Consider the following 23,282-nt stretch of genomic DNA (forward strand, 5'->3'; position numbering starts at 1 on the left):
CAAGTCACATAATTCAACAGTTTTTGCAATTTAAGTAAATATTTATTATTTAGAATAGGGTGGATCCTATGGAGATTGAACAATCAGTGTGTATATGAACTCTGTATACCTCAGTTTCCAGAACACCACAATGATCACATCTCCATGTTGCAAACAACGACTTGAGGTGTTCTGTTCAGACCTGTAGGACCAAATCTCATTCTTGATTTGATGCTCTCTGCATTTTTGCTTCTGTTGGTGTCCCTCATTTCACCTAATTTCCTTTTCATGCTTTAGTAGTGTCTTCCCTTCTTGTTAAAGGCCAAAAACTGTTTGATGGCTCCATTCATTTCTTACTTGATTATACTTATAGTTTTGCTATATTGTACAAACATATTTCTGCCACTTTAGCAATTGTATCTGCCCATTTGTTTCCCCTCCACTCCAATATGAATCCATGAAGTGGTCCTCTGTCCCTGTTTTTTTGATGCTGAATATTGCTTGTAGTATGTCAAGGATAACGTCATCTTGCCTTGTATCTGATTGAATATTTTGGATACTTATTAGCGCACTACCGGAGTCAGACTCAATTGTAGCTTCCCTTGGCTAGTTTCCCATATCAAGCTAAGAGCAAGCAGAATGGCTGATAGTTCTCCTGTATAGACTGACAGGTCATCTCTGACCCTTCTATTTGACATGATGTTTAGCTCTGGATTAATAAATGCAATCACTACTTTATTCCCCACTGTGTAAGATGCATCTGTATACTGTATATTTTCACATCATGGGAAGGGAAGCAGATGTACCATCATCAACGACCAAAGATTCATTTGAAATGTTCTGACTTGTGTATCTTTTTATTTACTGTATAGTAAACTCAAAGTCTGTGAAAAGTAAAACCTTGAATGTAAACCCAAAATGGATTGATTTAAGAGGAAACAGGCGAGGAGACAGAAAACAACTTAACATTTCATTTAGAATAAGTTTTACATTAATTAGAGGAAATGTCTTTTCAAACTTTTATTTAAGCCTTGGACATCATTGAAGTTTCCCTCATTTACAACGACATCAATAGACAAAAAAGAGCACAAAGAAAACAAAGAAAGGACCACAGACTGTATATAACAGTAGTTACAGACTATGAGTTGCACACTGTGGTGAAGTGGATTGTAGTTATTGTCTTAGTTTGTCCAAGAGAAACAAGAGTGTCCATCTTGAGAGTGTGTAGTAAATTATTCCACATTTATAGAGAAATGCAGATTTTCCAAATTCAGAGTAAACCAGCAGGATAAATCAGAATATATATAATACATATACTGTATAAAGCCTACAGCAGGGGTGCCCAAACGCGATCGACAGGTAGATCGCGATCGACAGGTAGATCGCTGACTGATTCTCAGTCGATCGCGAGATGTTTTGTCAATATAAAATACAATTGTAAAATAGAAAAGTGATTTCAATTTCATCTCATTGCAGTGTTTCCCACACACGATACCTGTGTGGGGAGCCAAGTATACTTCCGACCTGTTTGTATTTAATTTTTCATTTATTCATGAAATTGCTGCGTGCATGAGAGAGCGAGCGAGAGAGCGAGCGGGGGAGCGAGAGAGAGAGAGAGAGCGCGCGCAAGAGAGAGTGCAGGCATGCGCAATGACGTGCAGGTAAAACCGGGGGGGGTAAATGTTTTACAAAAAAGTCATATATAGAAACTATGCTACGAGGATTAAGCGCATTTGATGAAGCTGCAGCTACTTTTCTCTGCTCCTCTCTGCTGTCATGACTGTGAGCATCGCGGGGCACACCAACATACAGCGCAAACGCACACACATACACACACACTTGCACTGGAGCGCCAGCCACCACGCGAACCTTTTTACTTTTTACTTTTAGTGCTACAGCACACAGTTGATCCGTGATCTTTACAGACCGAGGTGGGAACACACGTGACCCGGTCAAACAGTCCGTTGGACTTTACTCCGTTCACTCTCACCGTGTCTGCAGCTAATTTAACAAAAGCAACATCATCTCACAGCAGCCTGCTGTAGTCTGTGAACATCTCCACACAGATTAAAGTTGTTTGTTGTAAACAAAATTAAGGGAAAAACATATGTGATATAAATACAAACGTAATATTAAAATGTAGCCTACCCTAAAATAAGAGTTTTAAAAAAAGTATGTCGATATTGCATTATTTTTTACAGAACTCTCATTTATTATATCTGATATTATTTTCTGTTTGTTGTTTGAGTATTAAATGCGTTTGTAGGCTGTTGGTAAAGGCTCACTATGTGGACTGGTAGATCTCAGCAGACTGACAACTTTAAAAGTAGATCTTGGTTCAAAAAAGGTTGGGCACCCCTGGCCTACAGTATATATAATAATAAATAATATCACAATCAAGGTTGAGATGCTTTTTCTGAATATCAACACTGCTGTGATTATTTTTTCATGTGATATTCAGTACATTACTTCCTCTTGTGTGATATTGCTCACGTATTAAACAGCAGAAAACAGCAGTGTGACGGCCCGATGGATCATGTGGTCAAAAGGTCATCAAAGTTGGAATGGTTGAAGTGTAGCTTACTGAGTGCACACTTCTGAAACAACAAGAAGAAAAAAAAAACAATTCTAAAGTTCCTCAACCAGGATTTACACATTTAAGCATGGTTTGGGTGAAGATGATGTCGTTAGGGTTGGTTGAAAAATAACCACTTGTTCAGGTGTATTAAATGACCTGAATCTGTAGTTAATAATAATGACATGACAAAGTCTGATATGTTCTTCTCCCCCTCAGTGGACCTTGAAGCTGTAAAATAATATCCTCATTTTATACCTAGTACAATACACAATTTGTGTCAAAACAAACAAGTACAAGATGGCTCCTTTCTCATGATGATTATTTTGTGTAGTAACTGTTACTTTGTCTATTCACTGCTATTTATTTTTGATTTAGTCGACAATAACTAATTATATATTCTCTTAGCCTGCAAAAATGATAATTTCTTTATTTAAGTATCAACTGCAAAACACTTACTAAATCACTGTCATCCATCCATTCAACATCCATCCATCCATCCATCCTTCCATCCTTCATCCATTTAACATCCATCCATCCACCTATCATCTATCTATTATTCATCCATCTATCCCTCCATATATCCATCCATCCATCCATCTATCCCTCCATATATCCATCCACCCATCCATCCATCCATTCAGCATCCATCCTTCCATCATCCATCTATCATCCATCCACCATCCATCCATTCAGCATCCATCCATCCACCATCCATCCATTCAGCATCCATCCATCCATCCACCATCCATCCATCCATCCATCCATCATCCATCCATTCAGCATCCATCCATCCATCCACCATCCATCCATCCATTCAGCATCCATCCACCATCCATCCATCCATTCAGCATCCATCCATCCACCATCCATCTATCCATCCATTCAAATCTGTCCATCCATCCATCCTTCATCCATTCAACATCCATCCATCCATCCATCCATCAATCTATTCAGCATCCATCCATCCATCAATCATCCATCCACCATCCATCCATCCATCCATCATCCGTCCATCCATCCATCCATCATCCAGTCTATGTCCATCCATCAATCCATCCATCCATCCATCCATCCATTCAACATCCATCCATCCATCCATCCATTCAACATCCATCCATTCATTCAACATCTGTCCATCCATCCATCCTTCATCCATTCAACATCCATCATCCATCTATCAATCCATTCAACATCCATCCATTCATTCATTCAACATCCATCCATTCAGCATCCTTCCATCCATTCAGAATCCATCCATCCATTCAGCATCCATCCATCCATCCATCCACCATCCATCCATTCAGCATCCATCCATCCATCCATCCTTCATCTATTTAACATCCATCCATCCACCTATCATCTATCTATTATTCATCCATCTATCCCTCCATATATCTATCCATCCATCCATCCATCTATCCCTCCATATATCCATCAATCCCTCCATCCATCCCTCCATCCCCATCCATCATCCCTCCATATCCATCCCCATCCATCCATCCACCATCCACCATCCATCCATCCATTCAGCATCCATCCATCCACCATCCATCCATCCACCATCCACCATCCATCCATCCATCCATCATCCATCCATTCAGCATCCATCCATCCATCCATCCACCATCCATCCATTCAGCATCCATCCATCCATCCACCATCCATCCATCCATCCATCCATCCATCCACCATCCATCCATCCATTCAGCATCCATCCATCCACCATCCATCTATCCATCCATTCAAATCTGTCCATCCATCCATCCATCCTTCATCCATTCAACATCCATCCATCCATCCATCCATCCATCCATCAATCTATTCAGCATCCATCCATCCATCAATCATCCATCCATCCATCCCCATCCATCAATCCATCCATCCATCCATCCCCATCCATCCATCCATTCAACATCCATCCATCCATCCATCCATTCAACATCCATCCATCCATCCATTCATTCAACATCTGTCCATCCATCCATCCTTCATCCATTCAACATCCATCATCCATCTATCAATCCATTCAACATCCATCCATTCATTCATTCAACATCCATCCATTCAGCATCCTTCCATCCATTCAGAATCCATCCATCCATTCAGCATCCATCCATCCATCCATCCACCATCCATCCATTCAGCATCCATCTATCCATCCATTCAACATCCGTCCATCCATCCATCCTTCCATCCTTCATCCATCATCTATCTATTATTCATCCATAACTTCATCCATTGCTCCATCCATCTCAATCGGGCGATCAATAGATCTATCCATTCATCTATCCCTCCATCTAGCTAGCCATCCATCCATCCCCATCCATCCATCCCTCCATCATCCATCCATCCATCCATCCATCCATCCATCGGTCATTAGGTCCACACAGACACAACGCCAAACAAATGATAAGAATGCTGCTGGATGATTGTATGCTGCTTCAAAAAAGCCAAAGACATTCAGTTATTCCACTTTTAAAGTACTCAAGTAGTCCTACTTCTTTATATTCTCAACTTTTACCTGACAGGATGCAGATTGTAATGTGAGACTTTCCTGTAAACGAGGAGAAGTCTTTATGACCTCTACAGGGTGATCGTGTCCCCTGAAGCCCTCCATTGTGAGACCGGATCATATCTACAGCAGTGAATAGGCACAAACCTGTTCACATTGACGGCGATGATACTCTTAACAGGTGTGCTCTTAGGACCAGGAGCAGGACGGAAGACTGGCTCCTGATTGGTAGGTTTCGAGCGGCGGATAACGTATGAATCAGCAGAATGTGAGGGATAAGAGTCAAACGTCCCCGCCTTCATTCCTCCAATCTAAAACAAAACAGATAGATATGATCAGTGTGAAATAACAGGTGAGAGCAACACATCCTGGTGCTTTGCCAAAATGAAGCCGGCCCCGCCCCTTTCTGGGTGAAAACCTTTGATCCAAAATGAATGGAAAATCCTTTTTTTTTACCGATTTAAAAGCTTAAATAAGGAAACTGTTCCAATAAGCAGTGAGGTAAACATATAAAATGTGACTTTTATGAACATGGATCGGCATCATAACATTATAAAATAAATTAATTTAAAGGTGTACATGAGGATCTCTTCAGTCTCTCTCCGTCAAACTGGACAAACGAGCCCATACTGTGATCTGAGGAGTTACAACATCACACACCTGATGTGTGAACATTAACCGTGTAACCTGAGTGGATCTTTACTTTAAATACTATTTCTCTGTAATAGTATAACATAATGATAATAAAAAATAACAATGTTCATAGCTGTAATGTGGTGGTAAATACAGCAGTAGTTTTGACAAATAAACTACCACATTTGAATATTTCCTGACAGAAAGTCAGGGTTATCAGATATTTAAAAACATAATATAATATATAATGTAACGTGAATTATAGTGAAACATTTTTTTATTGATGACAGGATATGAAGACGAGTGAGGCTCTGAGACGAGGATGAGAAGGTGTTAAATTGAGCTAGCAAGCCTTTTATTTTTTAAATTACATTTTTAATAAGACGGTCACTAGTGTAGTGTGGTGTAGTAATTCCTTGAGAGACATTTTCACCAAAATATTTATGAAATGTGAAGATTAAAGTGTTAATATGTAAGTGAATGAGTGAAGAATGTGATAACATGGCAGGCACACTACAGCTCCGTCTGTCACAGAGCAATCTATGCTAGCAGGAACACAACACAGGTCTCACATTAGATCACTTTAATCCTCTCTAGTTTCAGCCCAAACACACACAGCTCTTCTTTTACACCTCTTTGTCCTCTGTGCTTGGTCGATGAAAAACATTCTGTAAATTGTGTTTTTTAAATACACAGGAATAGTGTTTTAACGTGTTGCTAACAGTGTTTTCTAATCTCACGCTAAACGTTTTTAGGGATGTTTAATGAATGCTAAGTGTAGGAGCAGATTTTAAAAATGTATAAAGTGGTGTTTGGTGTTAAGGATCTCACGGGGTGATTGACAGTTACCTCTATACAGGTTGGAACCTTTGTGTTGAGTCAGGTTTTCCATGCAAGTGTTCCATGCAGGTGATTTTTGTATGGACAGATGGACACAAGTAGCCAATGAAAGTAAAATAAAAAATCAGCTTGTTCAACAAGGCAATCTGACATAAACTTTGATTCACTGAACGAGGTAACCACGTCAAATAGCTAATCCAGGTGCAGCAGCTTTATATGCTAACTTTAGCATAACACATTGGCTAAACTTTAACATCGTATAATACTATTTAATCAGTTAGAAGCCAGGGATAGTGCTATATGCAACATCAGACACAAGCTAACTTCATGAACATAACGACTGGGATTCTGTAATTTAATAAGCTAATATTCAACAGTAGGGGAGAGTGGGGTAATTTGTGCCAAGGGGCAAGAAGTGCCACCCCTGTTATCTAGAAAACCATAGAAGAAGTTGGTCATGTGACCACATATTTTTGAAGTGGCATCCATTTCACTCATCCTGCAAAGAAGGGAGACACATGGCTTGAGAGGTAAGCACATTTAAGTTCAAAAAATATTTTTTTGTCCTCCAAAGCAAAATTTCTATAATCAAGGTTTTTTGATTGCTGTGTTTGAACAAAATAGACAACTTTGAAAACAGTTCACACATGTTTTAGTGCTTTAGTAAGCTACACCATGAGTCTATACAGTTAGCATGATGCTAGCTCAAAACAGCTGGGGGGTGCATCTTTTTCAAAATGTTGGGCTTGGGGTAATTTGTGCCAAAAGGCCTGGGTTAAGTTGTGCCAGTGGCACAGAGATCAGTGCAAAGTTGTAAGAGGTCTGTTGATGGAAAGCCCAGCTTCACATTTAGAGAGAATGATGAAGGAGTCATCCCTAGAGGTGATGTGCTCAAGAAACTACCCACACCATAAAAACTTGGTGGTACAGCCAGAAAGGAGCATAAGTTCACATTCCCCTGCAGCATTGTCAAGTGGGATGTTCAGTAGTAGGCCGAGTTTGTGAAGAGATTCAGATGCAGATGATTTGCAGATGCTTAGGTGCTCATTTTGGATTTTTTATTTTGTTCTGAGTATGTGTTCATACAATGAGTGTGTTTGATGTTGTTAAAACTTTAAATAAACATTAAATAAGTAATTTTGTATTGAATTTGTCTAACTTTTATATAGCATTAGCGTGAGATTAAAATGATCTGTTTTACTTCAATTATCAATGGCACAATTTACCCCAGTGTATTCTCTATAATGGCATAACTTACCCCGCACCGGGGGCAAGTTGTGCCACAAAACTACTTTTTTTTCTAAAGCTATATTTCTCAAACAGTTTATTTAATATCCAAAGTGATTGTGGATGCACAACATCCTAAACTATATGTACATATTTTAGTTGGAGGCATTACTGTAATCCCCTTGCTTTAAAGGCACTTTAAGTAAAAATTGGCACTACTTACCCCACTCTCCCCTACTCGAGTTGAAATTATTTCAGTGCTATTGTAAAACAACAGCTTACCTTAGCATTCAATCTATTAGCTAACATATTAGCTTGGGATCTGTAGTTTGTTAAAGGAGCCCTTTAAGCTATAGGAGTTGATTTAATGCTAACATGAGCTGCTGCGTTTCAAACTTTACAACAGTGACTGATGATCTCTTCAAACAGGATGTCAGGTGAACATTGAGATTGAGATGATCACCTTTTTGCTTGGGGAGGGGGGCTTGAAGGGAACGGGAGAGTCTTTCTTTGCAGGTGGGAGGGGCTTGTGGGCCGGTGGGAGGGGTTTGTCACTGCGATACGGGTTGCGTTGGAAGTATTCTTTGGGGTGAAGGTTGAGCTTGAAGGGACCATCTCTTAACTTAGAGCGATGGATGGCTGCCTCCCTCTGTGTCACAAACACATTTACATTATTTAAAATCAGTGTGAATATAGAAGGGAAGTTTTTTTATCATACAGATTTAAATGACGCACACCTTTTGAACTTCTTTGACTCTGCTGTAGGGGTCTGAGGCATACAGCTCAATCTTTGACAGTGTCACGTTGGGATAGCTGCAAGAGAAACAACGTGGTATTAACATAATTATGCAGAACAAATAAATCAGATTAAGCTTCAAGGTACCCAGTGACTGTGTTTAAATGGACTTGAGTATCACAGGAATGATCTGTTTTTTTAAGTAAAATATTTTGTGTATGTGTAAACATCATATCCCCATATTATCCCTATTAGGAGTAACCCGATTATGCAACTTTGAAAACTCTGGGCGAAAAAAAAATGGAATACTGCGGCATGTATACACCTTACCCCGGTAACTGACAGCTGCCGACTACCTGCTCAGGCTCGGCCTGAGCCAAGTGATGTATCAGCAAACAAAAACATGGCGGATAAGAAACTGAGTTTTGTCTTTCCTGCAGCTAGAAATGATGTGGATACGTCCACAATAAACCCCAGTGATCAAAAACCAAGACAAAAGTATTTATCATCTTTACAGGAATATAAATAACCAGGTTTTTCTGTTTATATTTAAACACAATATCCTGAATATGATCAAAACCAGGTTAGACTCATAACCAGTTGCCTGTTGTGTGTATGTGACTTCCTGTGTTCCTGGAGTCAGCCTCTAGTGGACACTCGACGAGCTGCAGGATTTTGCACTTCCTCATTGGCTTCATTTTTCAAGACTGGAGGTTGCTGCTTGGTCATAACCAGCATACTCAAGTCCATGTGAACTCACTGAATGTAATAAGTGTGTGTCAGGGGGTATAAAGAAGTTAAAGAGTTTCATGCAGAGCAGTTACAAAAGAGTTCTTGCCGTAAACCTGTAACCACTGCCTTTTTTAGGAGGTGAGGTGAGGATATTGCGTCCAGGTGAAGGACGGGCTTTCCGAGCTACAGTCAGTGGACTCATGGCTTCAACCGGTCCACACAGAGTCCCGTAGTAACTCCCTGAACCACAGCTGCAGAGAAGAAAATTAGTTTCAAATAAGAGAGAGATGTTGGGTTTTAGTTTACTGGGGTTTAAAAGTAACAGTAGGGCAGAGAGGACAGAAAGTGAATCTTTAAACTGAAATTTTAATTTGAATCTTCTGCTTTTTTAATAACAGACATCATCCATATTTGAATCCTGCTACTTTGTGGCACAGTAAAAGCAGAAACTAAATTTCATTTTACAAAACCAAGTATGTTTCTCTACAGCACAGCCCTCTGGTCTAATGCAACACTTCATGTTGCATTAGAACTGTCAAAACTGTTGTGCAGTTTTTGCGCCCTCTAAATCTGTGCAAATGTGCAAAAACACAAATGTTCTTGCCTAGGGTTAAATGCTCCCACAACTGCACTGCAGAGCAGATGGCGTCTATGTGTGCCGATGCTTAAACTAACCATTATGCAGTCATTTGGGGAAAATGACCACCGTTAATGCAAATCAGTCAACATGAGAGTGCAGCTCTGTACAGTGTAAAGGTACACACACTAAACACGAGCAAACTGCAGGGAGCACCAACACTTTTTGTGTTTGTTACTGCACCAATATCACTTTTGTACCTTTACGTAATTTAAAAAATGTGAATTCCTCTTTAAAGGCTATATGTGAGTTTTTGATCCAGCAGATGTCGCCCTTGAGCTCCAGAATGAAACCAATACAACTCACGCTGCATTGTTGTGTTAGCATGCTAATGCTATGCTTTATTATGCTCGTATCTTCACACTGCTTGTAAATTTACCTGAAATGAGCGTGATCTAGAAACACAGTTAAGCAGTGAGTACAGTATGTTATTCTTCTTTTCTCTAGTCCCTCAATTAAACAACTTTTACACGCGAGGGGATGAGCCCGGCCGGCAGAGGATATACTTGATTTCTGCTCCATTTAAGTGTGAAAAATCCCATATTCTTGCTTTAACATTGTGTGCCTGTGTGCTCTCTCACGGCTTCTTGATGCTGTTGCAGGGCAGGAAGGCCTTTCCCAGGTTCTTCTTGGCCTGCTGGATGCGGTTCTGTCGGGCCTGTCTCAGCGGGTCGCTCAGGGCCTCGCGTTCGAATATTCGATTAAAGGACTTCTCGAAGAAGCCGCTCTGCAGGGCGCATCGCTGTTTGGCGATTCCCACCTGCATCTGTCTGCTCAGATAGGCGGACTCATTAAACGGACCTAGATTTGAAAGAAGACATGTCTTATGAAATATCATGATGATTTGTCACAAACATATAAATGTAAAGTATTGACTGTCATCATAGAACTAAAATTAATAAAACTATAAAACTAATAAATCTATATATGGTATTTATTTATTGCTAGTCGTATCTTTACATGTTGATATGTATTAAAGAACTAACCAGAAACCACACTTTCTCCTAAAAGTTACTAGTGCCCCTAGGGGTAGTATGGAGTACTGCAGGGGTACAATCAGTCATGCATCATCCCTTACATTACAAGATTGAATTGTAAATGTAAAAGATCAATGTCCCAAACGGTGAGAATAAAATCCAATTTTCATGATATCAAAGTTGTCATTTTACGAGAATAAAATTGTGATGAGTGTTTGACGATGCAGATAAAGTAAAGCAGGGTGATGTGTTAATGTGATGGACGGTTTAGAAGTTTATTTCATGAAGATAGAGGATAACTCTTTATTTGTCATTCTGCTGTATTCACATTCAGAAATGTTTTGTTACTCACGGTTTGTTTGAGGAGAATATTTCTCTCCCACTGTGATGTAGCTCATCTCTTTAAACACACCCAGACGCTCCATGTCCGACTTCCCCTCACCTGACACCATCTTTACACACACTGGAGAGACACACACACACACACACACACACACAGACAGAAATATTACACACACACACACACACACACACACACACACACACACACATTATCAACACATCCACACACACACACATTGTATACACACACAAACGCGTTATAAACACATACACACACACACATTTTAAACACACACAGACACACGCACACACACACACAAACATTATAAACACACACAGACACACATTATCAACACACACACACACATTATCAACACACACACACACACACTGACTTTGTGTACAAACACACACACATTAAAAACACACCTTTACATACCTGTGTTGCAGTTACTAATATCAGGTTGTCTTCAGGCGTGAATTCTGTGTCTGTGTGTACAGCTCGGTAACCTTGGAGACGGGGAGGTAAACAAACTGCATCAAGCTGAAATGGATACTTCCTGGAAGGGAAGTAGGGCAACGAAACCTTCAAAATAAGACACAGAAGATAACAAATGTCTGGTTTGTGCTCTTTTTTAAAGGAGACTAAAACAAGACATCATTAAGATCTTATCCTGAATCTGACTTTGGGCCTAAGACTGAATGTTGTTGATGATGAGAGGTAAATATCACACATCCCTGCAGACTATACTCTACTCTAAGACGAGCCAATCAGATTGTCAGTGAGCCGTCCCATGTTCTCTCCATACAGAGTAGGAGCTGCATGCCCACAGGTGCAGAGTTCAACGTTGTAGACTGAGCAGACTCTGTCATTTATCTTTCTAGACTTTTACAACATGACTTTTTAATATTGGATCTTTAATGTTTAATGTGAATGATGCTGATTGTTGTCTTATTATGGCTCCAGCACAAGTGAAGTGTCATGCATAATTTGTTAGGGCTTACAAGCTTCACTCGTTCAGGACTCTTTGACTGCACTGTGTGTGTGTGTGTGTGTGTGTGTGTGTGTGTGTGTGTGTGTGTGTGTGTGTGTGTGTGTGTGTGTGTCATAGACTGTAAAAATAATGGACGGGACAAGGTCCCCGGTCTAGTGAAGCTTTTATTTTTAGAGCTCCCCCTGCTGACTGGCTGCAGTATAGGTCATAAACCCCGCCTCCTCAATGATAACAGATGGGATGTGGGTCAAACTGTAAAGTTAAAATACTCGTCACATAATTTTTTTCCAAACATAAACTCTGCTGTGATCATTAGTTATTATCACCCTACATTGTGCTCAAATGCTCATTTTTCTGTGAAGTTTGTTTTAAATAAGTTATTTGAGGTTAAAAAACGGAATTTTACATCATATTTGACGATGATTGACAGCCGCCGATCTTGCGTAGCTCTCTTTGTGAATAACAAAAGTTACGTAGTGAAGGAAAGCCGAGACGCCATTGAATTTTTCCGTTCAGTTTTTTCGTCTTTTTTGAGCTGGCAAAATGAGTTGTTCTGCAGTAAACTGTTCTAACCGACCTGTGGGAGATAAGGGATCTTTGCAGATTTTTCGGTAAGTAAAAAAGTGATTTATGTGTCATTGGTTAAAGTTGTTATCTAGCTAGCTAACACATACGCAGTCTAAGGTTAGCTGAAATGTTGTAAAGCTAGGTTACTTATCCGGCATGATTTATCTTTTTATTTTATTTTATTAAATGAGCAAACCTAATAACTGACATGCTATGTTTCTTGATATTGTTATGTCGTTATTGTGATTGAAATTGTATTTAAAACCAAGAATCATAATATAAAATCCGCTCATAGATGTGGTTCATTGACTGTACAGTTATTTTAAAGGAAAAAAATAAAAACGTCTGTTAAAGTCTCAAAAAAGTATCGAGGGTAAAAACAAAGTCAAATAATTTAAATCTGGCCTGCATCATTACTAATGTGTACGTGTTTACAGTCTGAGTGATAAGTGGGCTATACCGAGAGTAACAGGTTTTACTTTCACCGTGCAGGCTGAAATTCATGCACTATATACGAGGGTAGATTATTTCTCTATGTATCCAGATAAAACTAAAGGTAAGATCTGATTTAATATAACTGTTACTGATTTAAGAGACTAACCGAAACGTGAACGCAAACATCAACAACCGGCGGTGGTGTAATGTAATATTAACCGAGCATCATGCTGCTTAAACTGATAAATGTTCTGCATTGTCTTCCACACACACCAATTCAACAGTCACAAGTTGATCATATTGTAAATTTAATGACGCTCATTGAGAAATTGTTCTAAAAATTGACAAAACCTGACAAACATTGCTGTGATTGTGACTGTGTCTGTATTTAACACCTTTGAAAGGAAGGTGTTAATGCAGGAGACCAGTGTTACACACAACATGCTGCTGTTATTGTAGTTAGGAGGAGACATAGGCACAACAAAAGAAGACATAAAGATCACGTTTTTCCCCACACATGTTAATATGTTTTAAATGTCATGCATTTATTTTTGATTTCACTTCAATAATCGTTAACGAAGAGAAACACCAGGATTAAACTACAGGCTATTGTTGCCTTTTTATAGTCAAAGAAAACTGAACATTCAAACAGTCTCTGTATACAAAAGAATTTCAACATTGACATTTATGTCGTCCTGTTTCCCTCTTTTCACCAACATTATATTTTAAACAGGGATTTCCTTTTTCTCGAGTTGTGCGTCTCTCCCCCAGCTCGCCCCCTCCGGTGCGCTCCTCTCCATAATGCTCTCGTCTCCTCCCTCTAAAGCTGCTGCTGCTACTCTGTAGGACGCTTTGATTGGGGCACTTCACCAATAAAATACTATTTTATATTTTATAAGCAGTTTGCCACCACACTGTACTTTTACTCTCCAAAGACATATGAGTATGTGCGTGACAACTTTAACAAAGCTTTACCACACAGTCACACCATCCACACAGCTGATCCAGGATTTACTGTAGCATCTTTTACAGCACTAAAAGGTCATGTACAGGCCAACAGAGAGAAGGGAAAAGAAACAATCTGCGCTCTCAAATAACAAAGCAGTCTCAAATCTTTTTGAGGAATTACAGCTAATTTTGTTTTACTTTGCATACAGTACATCCTCTGATAAATAAAGTGAAGCACTTTGATTGCATTTCTGTGCTGTTCCTGTAGGTGACCATGATGCAGCCAGACTGAAGCAGCAGGTTGTGAAGGTGGACGCCATCTTCTTGTCTTTGCAGTGCTGATTCTGAAGAGAACGCCTTCACATAGGACTCAAAGGTAAAATGATCTCTCATATGATTGGACCGTGTTATTGTAACCGCTATCAGCATCAAAGTAATTTTAGTAACAATTTATAATCCTTCTTAAAATGTAAGGAAGACTAGCAGAAGATTTTAACAGCCTCTATGGTTCTGCAAGAAGTTCATGTTAAATTGTTCTTCTTTCTGTCTTCAAGGAAATCAATGCCCAAAGGAAACAGCAGTCCAGACTCTGATTCCAGCTCCAGTGAGGTTCAGCACACAAATTGGCTGTCTGATTATATGAGAATATTTAACATTAGTTTAATATATCAGGCTGGCCCATGTGATGACAGTTTAAAATAATCTTCAGTGGCAGGAACACTTTTGTCTTAAAACATAAATTCATAAAGCTGATCATATTATTGAATTCATCATGTCTTATTATATATTTTGTTTTTCCTCATAAATAGTTCTCCTGTCATAAAAACAAACTTTAGAACCTGAAGTTTAGCAGAACCTGAGGACAGATCTGATTTCAGGTCTGAGGCATAAACATCACAGTAAAATTCATTATACTTTACATTTAACTCTGTGATTGTTCTTCTTTATTACAGAAGATTCCCTCAGATTCAGATCCATCAGCAACACCTGACAACATGGAGGACTCGTCCCCTGAACGTTTCCTGTCCCCTCTCGATGGACTTCTTCTCTTCAGTTATTAACTCTTGAAAACAGCAGCACAAAATGCCAGACTGTTTGACAAGTCTGTGATTGAATAAATGGAAATGGAATCTCATATGTATCTTGCTATGCTTGTTGGCTTTAAATGTTTAATATTAAATAAGTTTGAAGGCCATTTATCTCGGACGAGACCAGCTGAGCTCGTCTGTTAGCTTTGCTGTTGTCTTTGCTGTTGTTGGTCAACAAGAAATTAATGTCAGTTCAAGGACTTTTCAAATGTGAACTATAAACTTAACTGCTAAATTATTTTACTGTGACCAACATGTTGTTGTACTCCAGTTAATCAGAAACATGTCAGATTTTTAAAAAGTTTATTTAAACATTTTATGAAAAGAAATCTTCAATAAACAACCCCTGGTTTCATTAACCATGTGGAAAATAAGTAAGGGAGACCATCAGGTTGAACTGCTGGGACATAGGAGAAAGTATAAAAAATAATTTAACAAAGAAATCCCAACAAAAATCAAATAAAGTATAAAGATCCTGGATGATTGTTTGACTGTTAAAATATGATGGAAAAGCAAATCCAACACAACCCTCCAGCATCTGGCCTTTCAAACACAGGGCAACATCAAGGAAAGAAAAATAAATTAAATATTGACCTGGATCTCTGTGTTTTATCTGAGGATGACTATGGTAGCCTTCTCACTGTTCACTGTCACAAAGCACCAGACTCTGTCCACCTTCTTCAGACGTCGATCAGCTCCTCTGGGTGATGGCAGAGAGGACTCTTCATCTGGGAGAGCTGCTGGTGTAAGGTCATTTCTACCACAGTGGATGAGCAGGGCATCTGGCACAGGTGAAAAAAGGAGGAGGTTCCTTCAAACTATGTGACCTCAGCCTGACCTCTGTAACAGGTGTACAGATGAAGGTTGAAATTAGTCATTTTTAGGTTCTGTTGATTGTAAAATGGAAAAGAAAACATCACCTTTCTATTTAACATTTAGCTGGTGTATGACTCAGTGTGATTTTTATTTTTGAAGACTGTATTGTTACCAATAGCTTGTTTTGACAATCCTCTTATGAAACTTCAAAACAATCACAGGATATAAACTTTTAACAGATGATTTTAACTTACACTTCAGCTCTGTGGAAGATGTCAGACCAGCTGCTTTTATCTCTTCTTTGCCTAAATGAAAATACAAAAAACGATTGACTTACTGTTTATTTAAATATATTAGAAAAGCAGACATGAATCACATTGCAGACTATCAGTTTCTAACAAAATACAACATATCTTACCACCTGTAGCCTGTGGTGCTAACCTAGCTTAAATATAGCTTAAATATAGAACGATTTTGGCAAAAACAGAGGACCCAGCAGCCCACGTATTTTCAATAATGATCAAAATAACTGGATTTTTTAAAACAGTGTGTTTAAATATTAGACTTTGAATACGGTGGTTTGTTGTACTTACACATTTCTTCATCGTAGACCGGCAGAGCGCTTTCGGCGTAGCTGGGCTGCGTAAGTCATCAGGGCAGTACGCTAAGTGGGCGGGGCGTGTTACCAGGGCTCCTGCCCCCGGACCCTACTGGCTCCAAATGACGTCAAAATCGCAAGATGGAAGCGCCCCTAAGCGGCGTATTTTGGCTTCAAGAACGTTGAGTGGGAACAGATACAGTGCGCGCCCACTGGTGCGTGTGTGTGTGTGTGTGTGTGTGTGTGTGTGCGTGTGTGTGTGTGTGTGTGTGCGTGTGTGTGTGTGTGTGTGTGTGTGTGTGTGTGTGTGTGTGTGGGGAGTAGGGTTGTGTTTGTTTGTTGCTGATTTATTTATTTTAAAATAACCTGCATGGCAAGATGGCTTGAATACTCTTAATGCATTTATTCCTATAAAGATAATTTTGTGTTCTCTCTTTGTCCACAAGGTGGCAGGCTAGCCAAACAAATGATGAGGACATAAAAATGTGCTCCACAAAGTCCTCACTGCTCCTGGCTGATTATACAGAAACAATATAATGATGTACAAAGGAGAAAATACAGAGTGACAGCAGGCGAGCAGCTTCAATGATAAAGACACAGGAGGAGACACAAAGGTTTACAAAAGAGGTACACACACACACATAAAAATAGACAAAAAGACACATACATGGACACACAGTGAGAATAAAGAGAGACTGTAAACATGTGATGACGTGTTAAAAAAAGATGGAGAGACAGAAAAAGAGTCTGAGGGTGAGTTGTTCAAATTTTTCTTTGAGAGGGGAGAGGGCAGCAGCTGGGTCACACACACACACACACACACACACCTCAGTATTAAACACCTTCACATGAATCCTCAATGTGTAAGTATGAAATTATCGAGTTTTGTATTTATCTAAGCCTGATCAGAAAATGATTAATAATTTTCTATTTCTTGTTTATTTTTTGAAAATCTTTCTTTCTTTTTTGAATAAAACATCTGATAATTTGTGATGAGTCACAAGATTTGTAATTAGTTTTGACTTGAAACTTTTAAAAACGGACATGGAGCTCAGCGTCAGCTCAAGCTGGAAGACTGGTTATATTGTCTCACACTTTTATTAAATAAGCCACTCCCTCTCTACCACTTCCTCCGTCTCCCTGCTCTGGTGATCAGCTGATTTATTCTTGAAGTAATAATCCAACCCGACTCTGACACAACCTCTCTCAACCAATCATCCTGCTGCTCTCAAATTTTAAAACCTGTTCTCTCTCTTCCAGTCAGTTTGTCATTTCAGAGCGATCTCTGCGACCCTCCTCCTCCGCCCCGGTCACCTCCAGTCCAGCTCAGAAGAGTCTAGATACAGAACCAGAAACTTACTCCTCATCACATCCTGCTTTCTTCTACCACCACCACCACCACCACCACCAGGGTCTAGATTCCATCGGGGGGGGTATCCTATCCTGCTGTCGGACTCGCTCCCCCTCTGAGTACATGAAGTCGTCATGATGGAGTCTAATCCCCAAAGACTTTGCACATTTATTTCCTATATTGTTCAATAATAGTTTGTTCTTAATGAAGTCCCCCTGATGGATGGATGCCTCCCTCTGTGTCACTCCTGATTGAAATCAGTTTAAGTCGTTTTCATTCATCTTTCAGAAAAGCAGCCTTCAGAATAAAAGCCTTCAGACTTTTTCTCAAAAGATTTTATTTTGAAACACTTTATTAATCCCTGGGGGAAATTCTGGTTTACACTCTGTTATTTAGAGACATGCTACTCACACACACAGGTCTGAATCACACACATGCACAAACAGGAAGCATGGACATACATCAGTGGAGAGATGTCAGAGTGAGGCTGCTACATAGGGAGCGCACCAGAGCGGTTGGGGGTTCAGTGCCTTGCTAAAAGGCATCTCAGCAGTACTTGGGAAGTGCCCTGGAACCTCTCCATCTACTAGAACAACTTCTGTGTTTTTTGGTCTGCACCGTGACTTGAACCAGTTACTCTGTGGTTCCCAACCCAAGTCCCTACAGACTGAGCTACTGCCTTAATAGAACAAACAAACAAACAAGATGATGACAGAGCATGCTTCAACTCCAACAACAGTTTGTAAATGTTATCAGATTCACGGTTACATTTCTTCGACAGCAAGATTGTAAATCTAGGTGAGCATTATTACATTGGAGCTCTTCATTGAGTAGAAGATGATTGTGTTGTTTTTTGTTCCTTTATCATTCGTGTCATCGATGTAAGACGATTTCCGTACAAAAATCTGAATACAAGCTAGCAACATCTACACCACCAGAACACAGAAATATATTAAACTCCACCTCCTGAGTCATGAAGACAGAAAGTGGAAACAGGAAGTGGACTTGTGATCTGGTCTTTCATTTGTGTGGCGTTCTCCTCGTGAAGCCTCCGCTGCTCCTCCATGTCACACTTTTTTTTTTCCATTTACAACCAGCACAGTGATCAGCCTCTCCCAGCACACTCAGGAGGGATGGAGAATAGAAGTGGAACAACAGATTACAAAGCTGAGTCATTCAGAGATCATGTGCAATATGAACACAAAGTCCAGTTAACGACTGAACCAGAGAGTCCCTCAGAGTTTAAATCTTTTAAATCCCATAAATACTGACACCAGCCTCCTCTCTTTCTTCTCTCTCTTCCTCTCAGCTTTATTGACATGCAGCACAATGCAGCAAATCCATTTCATTACCAATCCAAGAGGAAAATCATTGAAGAATTTGGTCCAAATTGTTCGTCCAATCTGCTGCTATTTAAACAGAAGTCTATGTTACAAAGTCTCCAAAACTGTCAATGAGGGTACAAACACAGTGCTGATATCCAAAGTCACTTACTGAAAACATGGTACAGGTAGTCACACTCACAGCCATTCAAAAGAGCCTGCATAAATAAACATGTTTAGAGCCTGGTACAAAAAAACTAAAGAGGTCCGATTGGCTCATTTCTGGATTGGCACACACTGGACGGTGTGCAGCTGTGGCTATGTTGGTAGATGAGTTCTTGGGCAAGACACTTAGCCCGAATTGCTCCCGCTGCTTCCTTGATGGCGTATGAATGCATATGAATGGGATTAGTTACATCAGAGGGTCACTATACATAGGTTTGACATGCGTTGTAAAAGCACTTTGAGAAGACTAGAAAAGCACTATACCCATTTACCATTTGCGGGAAGTGAACTTTTTGATGACTCATCAGTTTTGATTTGATGAAGGATAAGAGTTATTCACAATAAGGCGTGTAGCTGACCTGATTGACAGGTGGGCGCAGTGTAACAGTTTGTCAGGAGGTTTAAAACCCGCCTAAGCTCCAGCTCTCAGCCTGTCGTTAGGTTGACTGAAAGTTAGACTGAGACAGCATTTTGTAATTACTGTACATAGCACAGACTCTTGCACTTTCTGCTTATTTGCACTTCTGGTGAGATGCCAAACCTCATTTCGTTACTCTATACTTGTATATGTGTAATGACAATAAAGTTGACTCTCATCTCATCTCATCTCATTTCCAGCATGGAGACCGCCACCGATGGGACTCCAGCGCCCCCTGCAGGAACAGACGGGGGACGTCACTCAGGCGTCGTCCACTATTTACAGTCTATGATGGCAACACAGCTAAAGTAGTAACATTTTTTACTTCAGTCTAACAAGGCATATAGCCTATCAGCTCCAGACCCTGCAAATTCAAAACAGATATCAGGAAAGTTCACAAGAATGAAAATGCTTAAATACATGGAGAAAATACTCATTTGGGTTAAATACTCACCTGTACTACTTTAAGATGCTTAGTATTTTGTTAATAAGACCCTAATTACAAAGGCAAGCTGCTATTAAAGATTTAGTTTTCCAGTGGCTTTTAAGAACCAATCAGTGAGATGTGTAGGGAGTGATATGATAAAGTGAGCTTACTATCTGATCATTAAGGAAACATGTTATGTTGAAGTGCTGGCTTCTCTGACAACAATGCAGCAGCCAGTATGTTCTCCTTCTAACTTTAGATTCTGCTCCTGAATGCTCTGGATTTGTTTGGACCAGAGAAGGTAGACGCTTTTAAGACACCCCCACACGGCCGTTTTGGACACCCCTCGGTTTACCAGATATGAGAGCAGTTATCAGGTCAAACCAACAGGTGTTGCAGCAATGGAAGCGGGCAAGAGAAGTGGTTCAGATAGAAGTGATTGTACCCGACCTAAAAAGCCTCTGCATGTTTCTAATAAGCTCCACGAGCAGAAACGTGCTCAAACTAGGATCAATATTGGAGATGCTTTTGAAAAATGGAGAGAGGTTAGAAGACAGAAGGGTTAAAAGACCCATGCAGAGCTGGATAAACACTGAAGCTTCAGTGTCCACCACACAGTGACCTGTGTGAGCATCAACTCTAGAGAGGAGGTGGCGGGGGAGACAGCTCTCTAATGTTTTGAATTTGGACTGCAGTACCCATTTAAAACACTAGGTGTCAGAGTTACAAATTTCTCCTTAAAGTGATGATTACAAGTAACTTTACAAAAACTTAGTGAATGCAAAAGGTGTATCTAATCATTTAAAAGATCATTTCAGTTGGAAACTCTACTCTGAGTTCAGTTTCATTTGGACTTTAATCACCTTAATAGAAAATATGAAAACAAAGTATTATTTAATTACTAGATAAAAATCAAAGCATGTTCCAGAAAATACAAGAAAACCCCCAAATATTGAAGAATGATTCAGAGTGAGTATGAGTGATCTCATGGTCCAATCAGACTCTGGACGTAATGGTCAGGATGTGTTTCTTACTCCCTCTGTGTTATTTAACCTCCTACTTCCTTTTCCCCATTCAAGTATCCATCCTGCTCCTCTTTCTACACCCATTAAGCAGCGGGGCTCTAAGCAGTGTGTGCTGATGAGGGGAGATAGTGGCCTCTTTCTTTTCTTTCATCGTTTTTTACCTCCTCATAAATCACGGAGGGATTTTCTCACTCTCTGCACGCGCTGCAGTAAAACTGAGGCTAACGCTTCATGTTTTTACGAGTCAGACTGTATGTTGGAGGTGATGTGCTTCATGTTCAGATGTTCCATAGCTTCAGTAGATTTACAGCATAATGATGGTGATAAAATATCAGACACGCTCCTCCGGCTATTTGAATATGACTCAAGTAGTTCTAAGTCAGCAGAGAATTACAGATTCAATTACATCACTGGAGACAACATGGAGACAATAACACAGCCATGTTTCTCTCAATGTTTCAGCATAAAGAGGATTTTTACTCCGGCAGGTGATTAAAGGATTGTTAGTCATTGTTTCTGGACTTTAACCCTGTGGAGTTTAAGCTTATCCTCAGAGTGAGATGACAAACGCAGATCTGCCTCACATCCATTCAGCTGTGGCTCAGTGGTAGTCGGACGTCTCCTAACCTGAAGGTCGAGGGTTTGATCCCCAGCTCCTGCAGCAACATGTTCGCTGTGTCTTTGGGCAAGACACTTAAACCCAAGTTGCTCCCTCTGCTTTGTCGGCAGTGTACTCGTGATTAGTTAATACTGATGGACTCTTTACACAGCAGCCTCGACCATCAGTGTGTGAATGTGTAGGTGTGACCTGAGGTGTGAAAGTGCTTTGAGTAGTCAGAAGACTAGAAAAGGATTACACAAGCTCAAGTCCATTAAGTATTTACCATTCATTGTGATTACAATTGTATTAACATTGTTGGGGTTGTATCAAGTCAACTTTGGTTATATTCTTTAATAATTATATTTAATTATTAATAATATAAATAAAATATAATTAAACTATGTTTAATCTCGTTTTGGGGCACCAACCTGTACTCAGGGAAATATAACCAAAATATCACTCAAATTAGTTATTTAATTACTAATATTATTAATAATTAATAACTATATTTAATAAATTGAAGGCGTGAAATCCGTACACAAAGCCTTCGCACCCAGCTTATATCACAATGTAAATACATCAGTAATCACAAACAACTGCTCTCTTAAAATTATAACATAATTTATTTAAACAAAGCAACACCAATAAAAATCAATGAACTTAATCAAACAAATAACTATCATAAACTAATCTAAGCAACAAACATTATCAAGCAAGGCTTGTGGATGAGGTGTAAATGTGTGTGTGTGTGTGTAGATGAGTGTGGTGACAAAATGGTGGACAACAAAGGAAGCCGTGTGGCTACCTTTTGAAATAGTTTGAGCTCTCTAAGCTGAGTTCAGTAACTGTTACTTAAACTTTGATTCAACGGCGGGTACACTGGTCTTTCTGATTGTGAAAGCCGTTGACTGAAGGTAAACTAGCATAGCATTACATACATAGGCGAACACAGCAGTTCATTACAATAAAACAAATGCAGCAGCTTACAACAGATAATAAACAGAATGTGACGTGTCGTCAACAATGATGCATAATTATCAGTGGTTATAAAAGAAACATAACTATTTCTGAAACTATTTCTGTCCAGGCCAAAGCTCTTTCAGCAGATTCAGGCAGGTTTCCTTCGTGGCAGATGTAGGAGGAGGGTAGCGTGATTCAGATCTTCGACCAGAGCTCTATAGGGTCTTCTGGTTGCAGGAGCCGAGTTCTTTATGTGTCCTTGTGGATTCAGGGATCAGTGGGCTTCCTTCAGCGCTCCTGTCCAGTTGCGTTC

General features: G+C 39.7%; 1 protein-coding gene and 1 long non-coding RNA gene across 2 annotated transcripts; one reads left to right on the forward strand and one right to left on the reverse strand.

Moving 5' to 3' along the window:
- Positions 1–936: 936 nt before the first annotated feature.
- Positions 937–17,542, reverse strand: cfap96 (cilia and flagella associated protein 96). Its single transcript, XM_065959008.1, has 11 exons — positions 16,636–17,542; positions 16,297–16,347; positions 15,821–16,066; positions 11,633–11,703; positions 11,204–11,314; positions 10,456–10,675; positions 9,351–9,488; positions 8,507–8,582; positions 8,233–8,418; positions 5,217–5,380; positions 937–2,576 (listed from the first exon to the last, which is right to left on the reverse strand). Exons 5-11 carry the CDS (start codon positions 11,301–11,303, stop codon positions 2,522–2,524), a joined length of 939 nt encoding a protein of 312 aa, XP_065815080.1. The 5' UTR covers positions 11,304–11,314; positions 11,633–11,703; positions 15,821–16,066; positions 16,297–16,347; positions 16,636–17,542; the 3' UTR covers positions 937–2,521.
- Positions 13,110–15,825, forward strand: LOC136179993 (uncharacterized). Its single transcript, XR_010666925.1, has 4 exons — positions 13,110–13,311; positions 14,407–14,514; positions 14,693–14,742; positions 15,092–15,825. It is a non-coding gene; the product is annotated as an uncharacterized lncRNA (long non-coding RNA).
- Positions 17,543–23,282: the final 5,740 nt, after the last annotated feature.

Source organism: Labrus bergylta, chromosome 9, assembly GCF_963930695.1.
Source record: "Labrus bergylta chromosome 9, fLabBer1.1, whole genome shotgun sequence".
Classification (NCBI taxonomy): domain Eukaryota; kingdom Metazoa; phylum Chordata; class Actinopteri; order Labriformes; family Labridae; genus Labrus; species Labrus bergylta.

Bases quoted from the DNA above. Each gene is read 5' to 3' on its own strand.
- cfap96 (XM_065959008.1), bottom strand. From the start codon at position 11,303: ATGGTGTCAGGTGAGGGGAAGTCGGACATGGAGCGTCTGGGTGTGTTT. The intron at 8,583-9,350 runs GTTTACGGCAAG...TTTCTCTTGCAG, and splicing joins AAAAAAGGCAGTGGTTACAG to CTATCCCAACGTGACACTGT. The intron at 8,419-8,506 runs GTGTGCGTCATT...TTTGTGACACAG, and splicing joins GAGTCAAAGAAGTTCAAAAG to AGGGAGGCAGCCATCCATCG.